The 18014-nt window shown below is 35.1% G+C and overlaps 2 protein-coding genes across 2 annotated transcripts; one reads left to right on the forward strand and one right to left on the reverse strand.

The window, feature by feature from the left end:
- Positions 1-3327: 3327 nt before the first annotated feature.
- LOC107477608 (uncharacterized) lies at positions 3328-7478 on the forward strand. Its single transcript, XM_016097657.3, has 7 exons — positions 3328-3979; positions 4074-4126; positions 4319-4411; positions 4642-4865; positions 5473-5539; positions 6699-6809; positions 6948-7478. Exons 1-7 carry the CDS (start codon positions 3571-3573, stop codon positions 6969-6971), a joined length of 981 nt encoding a protein of 326 aa, XP_015953143.1. The 5' UTR covers positions 3328-3570; the 3' UTR covers positions 6972-7478.
- A 28-nt stretch (positions 7479-7506) lies between these two features.
- On the reverse strand, positions 7507-17838 carry LOC107477607 (DEAD-box ATP-dependent RNA helicase FANCM). The gene is made up of 23 exons (XM_016097655.3): positions 17555-17838; positions 17166-17433; positions 16739-16882; positions 16436-16518; positions 16249-16363; positions 16043-16134; positions 15912-15966; positions 15697-15818; positions 15508-15621; positions 14467-14660; positions 14088-14218; positions 13395-13455; positions 13231-13301; positions 12816-12865; positions 12588-12753; positions 12330-12457; positions 11886-12218; positions 11692-11746; positions 10762-11145; positions 10222-10644; positions 10033-10084; positions 9351-9491; positions 7507-8767 (listed from the first exon to the last, which is right to left on the reverse strand). Exons 1-23 carry the CDS (start codon positions 17597-17599, stop codon positions 8287-8289), a joined length of 3708 nt encoding a protein of 1235 aa, XP_015953141.1. The 5' UTR covers positions 17600-17838; the 3' UTR covers positions 7507-8286.
- Between the last annotated feature and the right edge of the window lie 176 nt (positions 17839-18014).

The following is an 18014-nucleotide window of genomic DNA, read 5'->3' on the forward strand; positions in this document are numbered from 1 at the left end:
AAAAATTTTAAATACAAAAAGTAGACAACAACAACTCCTGATAGAAATATAACTATATTTTTTCTTGTTACCTCATTGATAATGTAATTCAAAAAAAGTTACAAAACTATTATAGTTTTCAAGATACCAATTTTCGTTTTTATTTTTAAAGAAATATAAGTTGGGTGAAATAAAAAAATATTAAATGACTATTAAATTTTATTATTTTTAATCATTAATTAATTATTAATATTTAAAAATATAAATTAAAAATATGTTGTTTAATAATTAAATTAAAAGAATTGAGTTGATAACTAAAAATAATGATAAAAAAATAATAAATTTAGATAATTTCTACATAAATAAATCAATTGGACTTTAAATTTACGCAATTGTAACTTTTTGAAATAGATTACATCTTTATCCTATTTTAATTCTATGTAAACTACTACAAGGTATAGTAGTTTATAATTTGCATGTAATCCGCTACAGGATAGCATGGATTACGTTGAATTTCGTGCCATGCAGAAATCATTAGAGGATGTCGTGGTTTCTGAAGAACTTGGATCATGCGTAAATCACTATAGGGTCTAGCAGTTTATGAAAAAATATTGATTAGCGTAATTTACTGCACCCTGTAGCGAATTATGTATACGTGGATTCTCTATATATATAAATGGAAGGTAATTGTGAAGAAGTAGAGTGTCATTTTTACAATGGATACTGAGGAGAGTTTCATAGCTATAGTGCATTGCTCTGGAAAAATTCAAAAAATCAAAAGGCACAGTTTAAGTTTAGTGATAGGGACCCACAGAGTGTCGTTACCCGGTCATTGAATATCTTGTCAGAGCTAAAAATTAGTATATTGCAAAAGTTTGGGGTGTGTGGGATTAAGTCGGTGAAAAATTTGTTTTACAATATTCCTATTGGTGTTGTGTCAACTGGCGTGAAGTATGACACATTTGTAATGGGATCCAACAAAGATATGCAGGTTTTATTTCATTGTCTGCAAAGTTTTTTAGCAGTAAGAATACACGAGTTGTATGCAAAGCTGGAATATGGTATCGACAGTTCTGGGACATAAGCTCCGAATCCTCAGTTGACTGTGTTGGGGACTTGGGGTCCTTTCTACCTCGATGCCTGTGGCTGCACCTACTTGTCCATTGGTTGAACCTCCATCTATTGCAGTTGAGATGGCTAGTTCACCTCATCTGATTTCTGATTTTGCAGGTGAGGGTGAACCAGATCGAGTTGAAAATGCGACGCGAGATGATGATTTGGACAAAAAACCTGTTGACATACTTGGGGACAATGATGAGGATACTCAAAGCAATTCACCTATACAGTATGGCCCATCAAGTTCTAACACACAGCAACATCCTCCACATTTCTCAATTTTGAACTTGGAAGCCATTGGCCAACAGCCAGATGTAGATCCTATCTTTGGGGTAAAAAATTACATGATGGAACCGCTCCTATGAAATTTCAGATTGGCCAATCTTTCTAAAGTAAAAAGGAAGTTGTGTTCAACGTAAAGGATTATAGCATTTGTCATGGAGTTGAGTACAGGATATTAGAGTCAGATAATTTTAAGTACCATGGAAAATACAAGAAGTTCGGTAAAGATTGCACGTGGTTGATTTGCATCACACTTTGGCAACGAAAGGATACCTAAGAGGTTAGAAGGTACAACGAGCCTGACGCTTGTTTGGCTACATCGATTTCAAGCGATTACCGACAATTTGATTATCATGTCATTTGTGCGAGGGTCTTTCCGTTAGTCAGAGCAGATGCTGCAGTTATGATAAAGGTTTGGCAGTAAGCTACAGAAACAACCTATGAATTCAGGCCTACTTACAGGAGTGTTTGGCTGAAAAAGCAGAAGACAGTAGCACAAATCTATGAAAATTGGGAAGAGTCTTATGGCAAGTTGTTCCGTTGGATGCTTGGTGTGCAATTCACCATAGAAGGAACCATTGCACTGTTGAAGATTTCTTCGGTTAGAGTTGGTGATCATGTTAATGAATCTACCGTGTACTTGTGAAATGTGTGTGTTTGTCAAGATATCACCTCTTAATGAATACGTTCACCATGGCTCATCCAACCAGAATCAATGAATGTTCAGTCTAACCAAATGATACAAACCAACCCTTTTCAAACAAGGTATAATATGCTCATGTAGAAGCATATTCTGTTGCCTTTGAATGCTGTAAATACACCTACTTTACTACATCATATGATAAAAATAACCCCACCAATTAAATTTTAAAACACAAGCCTAAATCATAAATTATTACTAAAAATGTCTTAATTCAGTGCAAAAATACATAGCTATTATCTAACTAAGCTTTTAAAAGTGAAATAAAAAATATAAAAATTCTAATATATTAAAGCTTAATAAATAAATTACTGATAAAAAAATTTTAATCAAAGTTCACATACACGAATGTGTGTTATTTATCCAATCTTTTAAATACACAAAAATACCAAAAATGTTACATAATAAAAAAAAAATAAACTAACCTCTTCATTAATGCTTCCGGCAACGTGAGTAACATTGTTAAGTCGGTACGAGTGATTTTCGTCTGCCATAGTCCCACTTGAATATGATCTCCCCAATTTTTTCAAATTCTCTCTCAGCCTCTTCCTCTCTCTCTCTCCACAATTTTTTCTTCTCTCTATCGAATGAAGAATCAGCTGTTGGTTATTGCGGTTTTTTAGCCAAGTTACATGTAAACTGCTACACCCTCTAACAAATTAGGATAATCGCTATTTTTTCATAAACCGTTGGACCTTATAGCAACTTATGCATTGTGAAATTCTTTCCTAAACCGCGGTACTTTCTAGTAATTTTTGTATGGCACAAATTTTAATATAATCCGCACTATCTTGTAACGGATTACGTATAAATTTTAAACCGCTACAGTTTATAACGATTTATATAGAATTAAAATAGGACAAAGTTGCTAAATTCGAAACCAATTTAATTTGTTAAAATAACTTGTCCTAAAAATATTGTTGTAGTTAATACTTAATTTTATTTTTCAATTAATGTGCTAATAACAGTATAAAAGATATATTAGATTAAAAAATTTTTGGAGGTCAATAAATTTTAATAGTTTTTATTAGTATAAATATTAAATTATTTTTAATAAATAAATTATATATTTTATATATAAAATATCTATAAATATAAATATAAATTATATTAATTAAATATTAAAAAATAATATTTACTGGTGATCTAGCCTTTTTTTTTGTAAACCCTTGCGGGAAAAAGTAATGACACGAGGGCCTGAATTATCGTTGACACAACAAACTGCGTGTGTATTGGAGGAATATTCGAGATGAAGCATTTGGACTTTGGAGCGATAACAGATTAGGGGAGAGAGGGAGTCTGCTTTTAAAGGGGAGCCACAAAAATAATAATGGGAAACGCAAACACATGAATCGAGCTAAGAAGAGTGAGGCACAGCAACAGCAAGAACCTTCCTTCATCTTCATCTACATCTTCATCCATCCACACTCTTCTCTTCGCTTCTACAACTGCACCGTACAGTGTAGCCGGCATAGCTAGCAATAGCATATGCTATGACGCGCACACTCTCATTGCCATGCCTCTCCTCTTCCATTCTTCATACTCGCAAACCCACCACCTCTTCCTCTTCCTTCATCTTCACTCCCCACGGCCATGGCCACCGCCGCTTCCACTTCCTCTCTCCATGCTCTTCCCTCAAGCAGACCAAGAAGAAGCAGCAGGAGCAGCTCCGCAAGGTCACCACTGCTCCGTCCACCATCAAGCGTCTTTTTAGCCCCAACGACGACGTCGATGTCGAAGCCGATAAGAACAACGAACCTGACTCCTCCTCCTCCACCTTGACCGGGACACTCCTCGCCGGTCTGTTGCTTGTCGGCGCCGTTGGCGGCTTTGCCTCTGTTGGCTATTTCTACAAGGACCAAATCAACTCATTCCTCAGTCAGTTCTCCGTCTTCATCGAAGGTCTAACTGATTCCGACTTCCAACCATTCTTCTTCTTCTTCGTCTTCGAATTCTTCTTCTGTTTTAACGGTTTTGTTTTCTGTGTGCGTGCCAGGTTATGGTCCAGCTGGATATGCATTATTTGTAGCAGTTTATGCTGGATTGGAGGTATCATATTCCTTCCTTCAATTTCAATGCTTAATGCTTCATAGGCAAATTCGGTGTTGTTATGTGCACATTAGTTTGTTCCCTTCAAGTTATATTGTCTTTCTTGTCTCTATCATTATATTTTTGTTTTCGTCTTCTGCTGTGGATGTTGTTTTGACCTGACTTTGTGTTTACATTTTGATGTTGTCTCAGATACTTGCAATTCCTGCTATTCCTTTAACAATGTCAGCAGGACTTCTTTTTGGGTCTGTAATTGGCACCATTATAGTCTCCATTAGTGGAACGGTGAGTCAATTTCTTCTCCGATTCATTCGTGTTGGGTCATTTGATTGTATTGACTACAAATCTGTGTAATTATGTCGATATTTTCTTGTTTCAAGTTAATGCACTGTTGTTCATAAGTATACTAATCATTAATTAAGAATCATGCTATTTGATCAAATACTTGTTAGTACAATTACTTATATAAGTGGCAGCAAGTGTTGCTTTGAATCTAATACTTGAAGGGATTGCAGGTGGCAGCAAGTGTTGCTTTTTTAATTGCACGATATTTTGCTCGTGAGCGGATTTTGAAACTTGTAGAAGGAAACAAGAAGTTTCTTGCTATTGACAAAGCAATTGGAGAGAATGGGTTCAGGGTTGTAACCCTCCTTCGTTTGAGCCCTCTGCTCCCATTTTCTTTGGGGAATTATTTATATGGATTAACATCTGTCAAGTTTGTTCCATATGTATTGGGAAGGTATGGTGCTTATTATTAGTTAATATCAATTTTATACTGATTTCCGTTGTGTTTTTAAACTTTATGCTACTTATCTGGAAATAATATTTTGTATTTAAAACTAGTTGTGGAAAAGTTTCATAAGTTCTTGTGTCACTAATGCTAAAAAGTAGACTGGATTAGAAAACAAAATTTTAACTTGCTATGAATGGTAACTTATGTAGGCAAGTCTTTACGCTACTCAATATTTCCTATAACAAGTGATGCAACACTTTAGCGACTCTAAATTTTGACAGTAGCCTCATCTAGATTCTAGTTGAATTTGGAAGATGCACTGGATTTCCAATGATTGTTAATGTTTGGCAATGTTATGAACTGGTGGTAAAAACTTAATACCACAGCTTTTATGATCAGGTGCTTTCCGATGAATTTTATTGTAACAATTTCAACTAGGCACAACTTCGTGAAAATATGTTTGCATTGATTCATCAGAGGTTATTTTATTATAAAATGCCATTAATTCATTGTGCTCTAAAAAAATTAAACTGGGAAATCTGTTAATTAAGTTTATATTAAATGGAATTGCCCTGAATGTCAAATTTGAAGCTAACTAATGATTATCATGCAGTTGGTTGGGGATGCTTCCAGGAACATGGGCTTACGTTAGTGCTGGTGCTTTTGGAAGAGCAATAATTGTGAGTTCGCACTTAGTTATTTAAAAAGAAAATGGTATTGTGTTCTTGTTATGCTAGTACTTTAGTCATTATCATTTTATTGCTTTGCCCTACAGTACCTTCATGTTGTTTTGTTCTCTTCATCTTTTTTATGCATATTTCTTGGAAGGAATATGAGATGGTGTTAAAGGGAGAAATGGATGATGCTGAAAGGCATGTTGGCATACTGTTTGGTATCTGTTTTCATTAACAAAAATTAGATTACATTGACTTTCCATGAGATTAGGTGATATTACATAGTGCACCCTTCTATTTTTAAAAATATATATTCTAACTTCCCATAAGATGTATTTTTAATGACACTTTATGTTCCTGTATTTTGTAAATGTGACATTAACCACCCATATAAATGCGAGGTTAGTTTAGGCATGAAAAATTAATAGGTGCCATCTGTATTGTAAACCAAATCTAAAGAGATCAGTGTATTTACCCTTGATTGATATTGCAATTTCACAAAAGCTCATTGGAAAACCTGGTACAGCATTCCTTGGCAGATCTACAGCAAAACTTAAAAAAGTTCAGGTTATGTGTAGAAAGATTAATTTTCAATGGGAGATATAGTCAGATCAGAGTGTTATGGGCATTAGCATATGAAGTAGACATTGTTAATTTTAGTGGTTGGCACTTTATGCACTTTATGTTCTGGTTGGATGACATCCATAGCTGCAGTAGGTATCTGTTATATGGTATCAAAGTTGGTTCAACTGAGTTTATGGTTTCTTGCCTCCTATATGTCGATATTCGTTTGTAGGGGAAGACAGTGACATCTATTTAATTTGTGATGAATCTCAAGTTCTTTAAGGCTGTCTCTCACTCAGATTATTTTAGCCACAAGTTTGGCTTGAATGGATAACTTCTCTGCCTGGACTACTCCAGGAAAAAGGACATAGGTACAAATGAATAGATTACACTTGAAAGAGTGAAGGCAGACTATGCTAAGAATCCTAATATCCTGACAGGGTGAATGAAATTATGTTGGTGAAATCATATATAGTTTGTTTACACTAGTTGCTGTTTTTAAATACAATAATATCCTTTTAAATGCAGTAGTTGTTTGCCTTCAGGACCTCTGTTAATTATTGATTGGCTGCTTGATGTCACTTGTGCTTTTCATTGACAGCAAGAAGAATCTGATCTTAATGTACTTGGAGGAAGCAATCAGCTGCTGACGCTTGGGCTAGGACTATTAGCCACTGGATTAGCTGCTGCATATGTAACTCGACTTGCAAAGGTATTGCCTAATGATAGTCGCATTTGCAATTTTGCATTCTAAGATACATGCAAAAGTGATCATCATTGAGAAATAGAGAAGTAATTCACTTGTTACATTACCGAGCCTGCGATCTGACTCACCAGTGTTAAAATGCAGGATGCTATAAAGGATATTGAGTAGTCTTTAGAGAGTAGACAGAAGTCAGCATTTGCCAATGAAGACAAAGTCAACTCAGCATTGGGAAACTGATGTCTCATAAATAAAGTATCAGTAACCAAAGATAAAAATAAAAGCGAAAAAAAAAAGAAATAAGGAAATTGATGTACACAGCACGTCTTTGTAAATTAAAATATTCTTGTCGATGAATTAAGGTTAAGGTAGGAAGGAAAATCATGTTTCCCTTTTGTACCCCTTACATTGTTGGAATAGTTTGCCTGCGTCATCTATAATTCTACAACGCGCTGGCGGAAAGGGAATATACACATAAAAATAAGTCAGGTTGCTGAGAAGTGGTTAGGGCTCTCGAGAGACAAAGAAAACCTGAAAAACCCGGTGAGAAAGCTTCTTGTTAGTTGTTAGGTAGGTAGTATGTACTGGTTTTGACTTGTTTCATTTCTAGGTTTCATTGATAATTATATGTATAAAAAGATTTTATTTTTCAAGAACATAATAAACTTTTGTTTACTATTTTATGTGAAAATATAAAACAAAAATCACGCAGTTACTTTTTATTAATGTCTCTTCAAATGAGAGTTTAGTGTCACTAGGAAAATATTGATATCCATCTTTGTAATAAACTAACTATAATTACAGATGAATAGACATAATGGTCTTATGTAAAAATGAATAAATATCCCTCATGATAAATAACAATATTGCGTGCTGTATTGCATTAACCAAAAGCCTAGTGATATGATGTCCATTTGTTGTGCTTATAATTCATCACCATATCAACATTGGGAATCCGAAGAGGCCAGATCGCTAGCCACATGAGCCTCGACAGCTCAGTCTGGGCTACATATGGAACCTGTGGACTCAGCCGTCCTAAGCATGCAGCGGAGCGCTGAATGAACTTGACGATAACCTTCCATTCTCACATAAGAGCTCATGTATCTTCAGTACTGTTAACCAAAGAGAAAGCATCAATGCTGTCTTTCACACGAGATTCTCCTCAGGCCAGACGCCCTAGTCAGCACCAGACCTCCCCAAATTGCAAATAGCTCACTATGTAAGACATTAATATTGTGACAGTAACCCAAACAGCCTTTGATCCATCTACTTGCGCTGTCACAAATTGCACAACCAAAGCCAGCCAAATACCAATCAGTAAAAACACTCCCGTCGTAATTGACCTTAGCAATGTCCATAAGAGGGGGAGCCAAACAACATTGGGGCATGAATCCGCATAAATGAATATACAAAAAGGTGAATCATAAAGATTTATCTAATCTAACCAATATACAAAACGGAAGTAGCAAGCTGCATCAATTGTTTCTCATATGCCAAGGTCAAACGATGGAGCCCAAAAGCTATCTTCCTTCAGAGAGGGAGGTAGAGGGATTGCATCTTGCTTCTGAGTTGACAAACTTAATTTCTTTTTATGAAGTGAGATTGCTTGTGCCTCCAGCTCATCAAGATCAAGGTCGTTATAAAATTGATCATCACATTGATAATCCACAGTAAAATCAGGGGCATCCACCAAGTCTTTCTTTGATTGAAGTGCAAATTCTTGTTCAAGGTTCATAGTTGGAAGGTGTCCTCCTGAATGATAAAGGGATAATCTTTTACGACTTGTAACGTTTCCTGTAAGGGAACTAGTTGATGGCACTTTTTCTTGGTCTATGCAGTTGCCATGAACATGACTCATTACTGTCTTGCCTGAAGAGCTCCCACTTCCATTAGTCACACTGTCAGGGCTGAACATGGCAGAAGAGCTGTAACTTCCATTTATCTGCGTTTGACTAAGCAAAGAACGCCTGCAGCAGAGTTGATTCTAGTGAGTCATTATGCAACTTTAATATCAAGTTGACAAGATTCTATATACTACAAACTAGCAAAGAAAGAAACAAGGATAATACACGAGGTAAAGGTATGTACATTGTGAAACGCCTCGCTAATTAGTCACAAGGTTTCTCTTTGAAAATGTGACATTGCTTTTTCAAAACATACACTAGCCTCGTCTCTTATCATTCTTATCATTCTTCAATTTTTTTTCTTCAACCTTAATGGTTGATTAGGAAATTTAAACTTTCTTTGTCTTCGTAGACTCATTGATATGTCAATTATTCAACAGAATCACCCAACCAAAGGCCAACACCTAACATTGCCTATACTCCGACTAATCTGTTCAGTCGCTTGTTTTTATCTTCTTATTTTCATTAATTCATTTACCAAGTTTGAATCCTGCAATCTTATTCAAGGGAACAAGTGTAGACCACTTGAACCAACCAGCCCACTTTGTTTATTTATAAGATGAATTTGAGTTATTTTGCTACCATGTCTGGAATTATGCATCCTCCTATAGAAAGCTGACAAATAGGAGGAATATGAATAAAATACCTGTAAATTGCCATCATGTCCACTCTACTAACTTCAGGCTGACTTTCTCCTATAGGATTTGTCCTGTCATCAATGAAACTGTCATAAGAAACATCATCTTCTCCATCTTCGTCACTAGATACATTTGCCTCTGCAGAGACCCTGCAGACATTGAATAGCTCATCATATTGGATATGCTTTCACAAAATGTCCATGATATATGCACATTCCTTGCATAATATTTCAATATATCTTTTAGGTTGAATATAATGGTACTGGAAATATCGCAAATTTTGATTTTGATTCCTTTTTTTTATTTTTGGTTCAAATTTTCTACAGATATTTGGTTCACTTCCTACCATTTTCTGGGTCGTTTTTTATTGTTAAACTGAAATAATATTCTTTTTACATGTTTAACTCATTTAAAGAATACTTTAAACTTCTTGAAACAAATTCATCATAAGTTTTAAGAGCCAATAAAAATTTGAAAATGTTGGATCAATATCAAAAAACAAAATTATATAGTCAGTCAAGCAAATAGTTATGAATTTTGAACAAAAAAACATTTAATCCTATCTTCAATCATCAATGAAAAATATGTAACTTCAATGTTAATTTTCAAACAACAACTACAACATCATCATGATCATCAACAACAACATTGATGAATGCAAGATTCGGCAAATGTTTGGCTTAAACTTACTCAGCTTCCTCCTCAATGAAGTCTCTCACATCATTCGTTGATTTCCTTTTACCTAAAATGCAAAAGTAGAACAGCTTAACCTCTTAGTTTTCGCATATATTTATTATGGAACTAGTTAAAATTATGTTCAACGTGGTAGAAATACTTCTACAATTAGTTCAACAAAGGAAAAGGGTGCATCAGACTCACCAAAATGACTTTGAACATGCTTATATCGGATGGGATCATTGTTTTCCTGATTAGCTTTGCTGTCACCATCTGCAGCTTTCCGCAACCTTTTAAATTTGCGCAAAGGTTGAATGCTTGCAGTTCCAGGCATTTTACCAGAGCTTAAATGTGATTCTTCCCTGAAGCTTGGGTCAGACATGTGTGAGTGACCTTCCTCAGTTTGGGAAATAATGATGCGTCGTCTTTTAATTGCAGAATTCTTCAGCTCAAGTAAAGGAGTTCGAGTTCCATTATCTACTGGAGAATTAGAGACATTCTTGCCAGTACTGCCCTCAATTACAACTTTTTCACTTCGCATAGAACTCAAGGGACTCGTATCCTGTTCTTCGTGGAGTCGAACAGGCAAAATACAGTCTTGAATTACAGACTTGCCTCTTGATTTCTCTGGAAAATTAAATGTTTCAGAATTAATTATATGTCACTGTGAATAAAACACACTCAATCGTATAAAAAAAATTCAAATATAGTGTGCAGAGGTACATTATGATTGAAGACACTAACCTTGTTCATCATCAACTGGAGACTCTGGAACAACACCACTTGTAATGAAATCAGTTAAGCGAGGACTAAATTCTCCTTCTCTAATGCCATTAATGCATACATCTTCTGGAAACAATGAAGTCTTGACCACAAGGTTGGTCGTTTCACCAGCATCATCTCCTCCATTTGATGCACTTTTATTAGCAACCGGAGTCTCCGGAACTATCTCATCACCCTGGAGTGAATCCTCTTCATGCTCAATCAAGTCATCGAAAGTACTATCTTCTTGTATAGTTAGATCAATAGTATCTTTGGTTTTAATCCTCAAAGGATGGGAATCCAAGTTCATACAATTTACGGTGTCAACATTCCTTTCCATTGTATGCCTATAGCATGATTCAGTGTCTGAAGTAGAACATACAAACAATAAGAAATTCCCACTAGCTACTGAATTATATAAATTTCACATGTTTTTTGGTATTTGGGAAATCCTCACACAAGTTGAAAATGCTACTTCACAGAAAAGGATAAGTCCCATCAAGAAAGAATTAATATGGAAAATAAAATCTGTAGTATTGCACCACCATTTTTTTCTATCATGTTGACAATTTTGTGAAACATAAATTGAAATGACAATAGGAGGAATAATAGCACACTTAGAAAAGCAAAATATTATGGAATTTTTACCCAAAAAACCTATATTTTTCACATGAAATTGCAGAATTATTTCACAACAAAACCCACACACACAGAAGGGGCGGAATAAGGTGGGGTGGAGAGAGAGCAGTTACTCCACATTTTTTTAAAAAATGGGAAAGATAAAAATGAAACAAAATTAATCCCCATTCCGGAATCACATTGGATACTTTATCTAAAACAGGCCTTGTACTTGGTGTGTTGATTCTTACAGTCTTTATTGTCCAAGCAGAAAAATGAACAGAGGATAAGTACCATGTTTGGCCTCAGAAATGGAAAACGGCTTGCTATTTCCTAAACACGAACCTTCCTGAATTAAACAGAAGACATCATCATTTTACCGAACAAAAATAAAATAAGGAAAAAAAACAGACCATAGCATGACTGTGAATCTATGGTCATATTTAACAGTATGGTAGTAACACTAATTTTAGGAAAGGATGTAAAACCTGAAGAGTAGTTTTGTCATTTCCTGGACACGTTTCTAATCCTTGCAAATGCTGCATTGCGTCTATAAGCATCATTGTTCTAAGGGAATGCTTCACTTTATGAACTCTAGAAGGAAAGGTTTGAAAGTAAGGAAAGGCAATGAGAGACAATCTACTTGCATTTTCCTCAGTAGAATGGAAATACATTTTAAGTAAATCCATTTCAGCAACAGTGAGTTTATCTTTGGATGGAGAAATTGGAAGAGGGACATCTTTCACATTCTTTTCACGGGGAATAAATTTCTCAATTGACATCTCAACATATTGAACTTCAGGTTTGAAGACATGGGGAATCTACAAAAGTATTTAACAGGATTTAGATGATAAGCATAGTAGACGTGCCAACATAAACAAAATCACAAAACAGAGAATAGAGGAGTTTAAATTTATCAAATAGTTTCCAACCATTCTTGGACTAGGATGAAAGTTGAAGCTATCTACACCCCCATTTCGCATGTGTTTACTTATACTCTTGCTCTTTGCCTTCTTCCGCATGTAGCCGTTCAACTCTGACCCTTCACAAGCTAAAATTAGTAAGAATTGTTAAGGAATCATTAACAAATGCTTAAACTTCTGTAGAACATGAAATAAGATTTCCCCATCAACATTGATTGCTTCTCATTGTTAACAAGCCAATACACAAAACTGGAAACCAAAGGATATCAACTCGTCCATCATGCTTTCTTCCAGTTCTTCCCATTCGCTGAATCATTCTAAGTGGTGAAATATTTGCATCAAAAGATATGACAAGATCAACTTCCATTATATCTAGACCTTCTTCACCGATTGATGTAGCAACAATAACATTGTAGGCACCGGACCGAAATTTCTGTGGTAAACATTGTAAGTACATGAAAGAGTTTGAATACTAATACTAAATGAAACACTTACCTTCAGCACAGCCTGTTGAACTTTTTGGGACTGACCTTTCATTGCTTTCCCTGTAAATCATTAAAATGAAAATATTCTTTCATGAATGACATAATAATAATAATGAAGGAAACAATTTATATGATCAAGGATAAGATATTTCTTATGAATAAATAAACAGAAGAAGAAAGATGCATATGTCAACAACAATTTAACAATTAGGCAAAAATAAATTAAGAGGGGAGGACGATGCAATCAGCTTCCAGTTCTGGATAGAGGCCACAACAAAGATGCAACAATATATTCAGGAGGACAAGACTGGGATGACATACCTCAGAGTTAGTGTTAGGCTGGCTTAGTTTGTTTACTTTTACCTCTCGTGTTTTTTGTTTTTTGCTATTATTTTAATAAAAAAAAGGAATGTCACATCAAATACCTGAACTTTGACCAATAAACTCTGTAGCTCTGACTGGTTCCCCAATGTTTCCAAGTGCACCCATAATGTCCCTATTGTATTATCAGTCGAAAAATTTCAATTTGGCAGAAGGTCATTGTAAACTACACAGAATAAGATACAGAAATCACACAATTGTATTTTACCTGACACTTTCTCTATAATTGGAGAAGATAATTACCCTTGAACTTTTGGGATCATTGGTTTCTGCAACCACAACAAAGATGGTATTCACTGATGCGCATTACATCCATTTGCAAATTTTCTGGTTCAGAAGAATGGAATAATGCTTCTTTCACATTATCAAGAAGCAATACTCCTTAAATCACGGATAGGGTGACAAATAATCTTTATAGTACCTAGAAAAAGCATTCTGCAAGTTTTCTTGCTTCCTTAGTTCCTTTGTTTCTTTCTATTATAAAATCCTCATCTCATCAATTTCAACTTTCAGCAAAAATTCATAAAATTAAGCAAAAGGATCATCTAGAGGAAAATATAATAGAAAATATAAAAGCACCAAAATTTGATCATTTTTTCATATTCATCTTAATTTTCACAAACTCTGAAACATAAAACCAAGCCTCCTTAATATACACTTCTATACCAGCTAAACATGAAATAAGCACAAGGGCATCTTTTTATAAAATAACCAGCATAATAGTATTGCCACATACGTCATTCTGGCAACAATTCTTTTTTTTAGCATTTTTATTTCTTTTTGTTACATTACTGTCAGCACTCAGCAGCATAAATAAAAAAATCAACACCCTTGATATTGATAAATGATAATTAACCCAATTATTAAAATACACATAATTGACAACAGAAATTTTACATACCGAAATGATCATGTAGTACTTCTAGCATTTTGGAGAGCTTAGGACTAGATGCTCCATGAGACAAGCTTTGCTGCATCAGTTGCCTTGCTTTCAGCATAACTTCATTTTTACTCATATATTTTGCGAAAAATCTTGTATTGAAACTTTAACGAGGTTAGCATAGAACAATAAATGCAAAAGATAATGAAAATATCCTCAAAAAGCCCTTAACGGGATAAATTTACTAACAAACATACAAGCATAGGGACCAATAAAATTCAAAATATTTTAAAATTTCTATTGCATACAGAGTAGGTTAAAAAAAATCATATCTGTATATAATAACCAAAAGCAACTTTTTTTATGCGCACTTATGTATAAATGTATAACAAAGGCCTACCCTTGCTTCAATTTTCTTTCAAGCATTTCTTGTGCTGGCCTTACTCCATGACTTGAAAGTAGCTTATGGATGTAATAAAGAGTGATAAGAACCCCAAAATACCCTTCGACATCTACATTGTTGATATTAGAAAGGTCTTGCCTATGTCCTTGACGGAACTTTTCCCTTATTTCAAGTAACGTACAAGGGCTCAACTGTCAATCATTCAAAAGATAAAGTGTAATTGGTGATTAATGTGTCTAATCAAGTCTTCGTAGTTATACTTCAGGCCAAAAGAAATGCTAGATAACAATGAGAAGAAAACGAAGCTTAATAGCAATAGCTAAGAAAAACCAATTAGAAATAATCAACTTTTTAATTGTTCATGCAAAGCAGTTGGATAATAAACATCAGGGACAGGCATATAATTTCCTAGAAGCTCGGCAATGTGACTAGAAAAAGAAATGTCCAGGCAGTCGAACAAGTCTAAAGGAATCCAAACGAGGTTCGTCGTAGAAATTACAAATTTATGAAACAATGCTACTAATCAATGCTCCTGCCATATTATTATCACTGTATTGAACTTATTACTCAGAACAGCTCTGGACAAACTATTATTTAACATCTTGGGTGTAACGCACAAAAAGGCTTTCTAAGTTGACAATGGGTGTCGCGAGAACAGTTTGACAGAAATGTAGGAAAGAAAGAGAACAGAAAAAAGACAAGTATAAGCAAGGACTTACTGTTGTTACTTTCCAGTATCATATATGTTAAGGATTAAAATGCCTTATTTATTGTTAATCATTTCCAAAAAATTATCTGACTATGTTTACACCCTATGATTTTAATAGAACTCATTAAAATAAAAAGCCAACTTTAGAGTTAAAATGGTTCTTCAATAGGTGATTAATACCAAAGAAGGGGGAGAAGAAGCACAATCCATTCTTTGAGGAGCTTCAATGAAAACATTGCTAACTCGTGTAATTATTTGCTATTAAAAGGTAAGCAAGAAAATCTGAAACCAGGAGAAAAATTAAGAAATTAGTGGGTAATGAGCCATACAGTACGATAATTTCTATTCTGAATGACCCCAATATCATTAAGCCTTGCTACTATTGGACGTATGACATCCAAAAGCTTATCATTTATTTCTGCAGCATCTTGGCCCATTGCAACCTGGTAATATGGAGACAAAGATCTCAAAAAGGTAAACATATAACCTTAAATTCCACATAGGTATGGGTTGACTACCTCTACCAACTCTATCTTCCTGTTATGAACATATGGGATAACGTCATGGTTAACCTCACTGCGATATTCAAGCTTGGAGACATGAAGATTATCAATAACATGCTGGACTGTCTGCTTCTTTGCTGAATATCACACTTAGAATTAGAGCACAAACTGGTTTTTCAAGTAAACAACAACCAAATTAGAATTTGGTTAATACCAAGTTACCAACATACATCCTGGGGTTGCAGTTAATGCTAATATTCTAAGTTGCACTGGTACAGCCATCAGCTACAAAGAAAGACAACTGGGATAAATCAACTTTACATAGTATAAATGAAGAATAAACATGTACTGAAAAACAAACCTCACGAACAGCTTCACAATAAGAGTAATTTCCTGTAGCTCTGTGAGCTTCATCAATAACCAAACACACCAAGTACTTTACTAAGCATATACCTTAAACAAATCACATCATGAACAAAGTCAGTGGATATCAAATGAAGCAAAGCACAGAATACAAAACATTTAAATAATTATCCAGATAAATATTGAATAGATTAAGAACTTCACCAGAATGAATATCTTTCTCCAACACTTGTGGGGTGACAAAGAAAACCCGCTTTGTTTTCCAAAAACAAGCTCTTTTGGGAGGACTTATTTGACCCGTCATATCAATTGTCCATTTCTGTAATTACGTTCACCCAAAAATTTTCAGAATTATCCTTCAAAGAAAGATGAAGGAGAAAACAGTTCCTACCTGGGGTATTCCAACAATATTATGGCATGCTTCTATCTGCTGCATGACAAGTGGTCGAGAAGGAGCAGCAAAGACTATTTTTCCTGTTGCAGAAAGAAACAGCAGAAAGCAAATATGTAAAAGGAGCCACCCTTGCATTAGGACTTGTGTTGCAAATTCTGAGAATGGCTCTCTCCTTGCATTTATAAGGATGTAAAACATACCAATATACTTGTGTTGCATGTAAAATTGGCAATCACAGACAAAGATATAACCAAGTATAAAAAGTTGTAGATCCACAGGGACAGTTACTTAAACCATTACCTTGAGGAAACCATCTGAAGTAGTTATACATAACAACAGCAGCGATGAGTGTCTTGCCTAATCCTGTTGGCAATGCCACCAATGTGTTTGAAAAAAGTGCGGATTTCGTGATGGCAAATTGATAGTCACGGAGAGGAACATTAACTGCAAAAAAATAAAGTTAAAAAAGCAACATCCTTCTTCAAGCTGAGGTGAGCTAAAAACATCTCATAACACAGTATGGATAATCCCTAAGGATAATCAATTATCTATCTATCTATTACATATTTATCTCTAACTAACCGGAATACCAAAAGAAAAATTAATAATGACAAATTCCTCTATAGATTTTACACTCTCCCTTGGCTTCTCCTTCATCTGAATTCTGTCCGCAATTTCAAAATGAACACTTCTAAAATTTAAAAAATAAATGAGAGAGACAAAGTACCAGGGTATATCCAAGTTTTGGCTGCGTCGGCATCAATGTGGTGGATGGAGGCAGAGGTTGGGACTTCTTCTTCGTGTTGGGCCTGAAGCACCGGGGCTTCCTTCTTGGCAGTGACCACAAACTGATCGAGAGTGGATTGCCGGGATGTTTCGCCATTGTTTCCCTTCGCCTTCGCCTTCCCCTTTGCATCACAGCCACTGCTGCTAACACACTTGCTTTGTTGGCAAACGACGTCGATTTCTCTTGCAGCTGCTTCCCAATCAAACCCCTAAAAATGGTAACTAAGCAATTCAGAGAGAGAGAGAGAGAGGGAGAGAGAGAGAGAGAGAGAAAGCTGCTAACTTAGGTAGTAACCAATTGTGAATTACCATCGAATTCCATATCCATACCTCATCATCATCGTCTATGATTTCGTAAGGGTTATTGGATGTCATTTCGATAATTTCAGATTTCAAAACCCCCACTCCGATTTTGATTCATCAGCAGCGAGGAAGAGGCTCGGTGACAAAAATTAATAATTAAATTAAAAAATGATGATTATGATTATGATTATGCAAAGTGACTCTCAGCCACAACTCGTACAGTGAAACCAGAAATAAAATTTCAATTTTGGCGCTAAAGGATTCTCTGGCGTACAGCTCAAATTTTCGTTCGCCGTGTGGGCTTTTGTGATTTGGGATCCGGGCAGTTCTGGAGTCGCCATGTGCTTCAAATCAATAATGGCCCAACAATAAAAACAAGCCGTTTTGTTCACCTCATTGGCTTATTCTTATTGTAAAACTAATAATTTTAATTTTTTCTTACATAAAATAAATATAAAATTACAGGAATAGAGCAGAATTTTAAATG

The sequence above is a fragment of the Arachis duranensis genome, chromosome 3 (assembly GCF_000817695.3).
Source record: "Arachis duranensis cultivar V14167 chromosome 3, aradu.V14167.gnm2.J7QH, whole genome shotgun sequence".
Lineage (NCBI taxonomy): Eukaryota > Viridiplantae > Streptophyta > Magnoliopsida > Fabales > Fabaceae > Arachis > Arachis duranensis.

Bases quoted from the DNA above. Each gene is read 5' to 3' on its own strand.
- LOC107477608 (XM_016097657.3), top strand. From the start codon at position 3,571: ATGACGCGCACACTCTCATTGCCATGCCTCTCCTCTTCCATTCTTCAT. The intron at 4,866-5,472 runs GTATGGTGCTTA...ATTATCATGCAG, and splicing joins GTTCCATATGTATTGGGAAG to TTGGTTGGGGATGCTTCCAG. The intron at 6,810-6,947 runs GTATTGCCTAAT...GTTAAAATGCAG, and splicing joins ATGTAACTCGACTTGCAAAG to GATGCTATAAAGGATATTGA.
- LOC107477607 (XM_016097655.3), bottom strand. From the start codon at position 17,599: ATGACATCCAATAACCCTTACGAAATCATAGACGATGATGATGAG. The intron at 14,219-14,466 runs GTAGGCCTTTGT...TTTCAATACAAG, and splicing joins GAAAGAAAATTGAAGCAAGG to ATTTTTCGCAAAATATATGA. The intron at 11,747-11,885 runs GTTTTACATCCT...TGTTTAATTCAG, and splicing joins ATGACAAAACTACTCTTCAG to GAAGGTTCGTGTTTAGGAAA.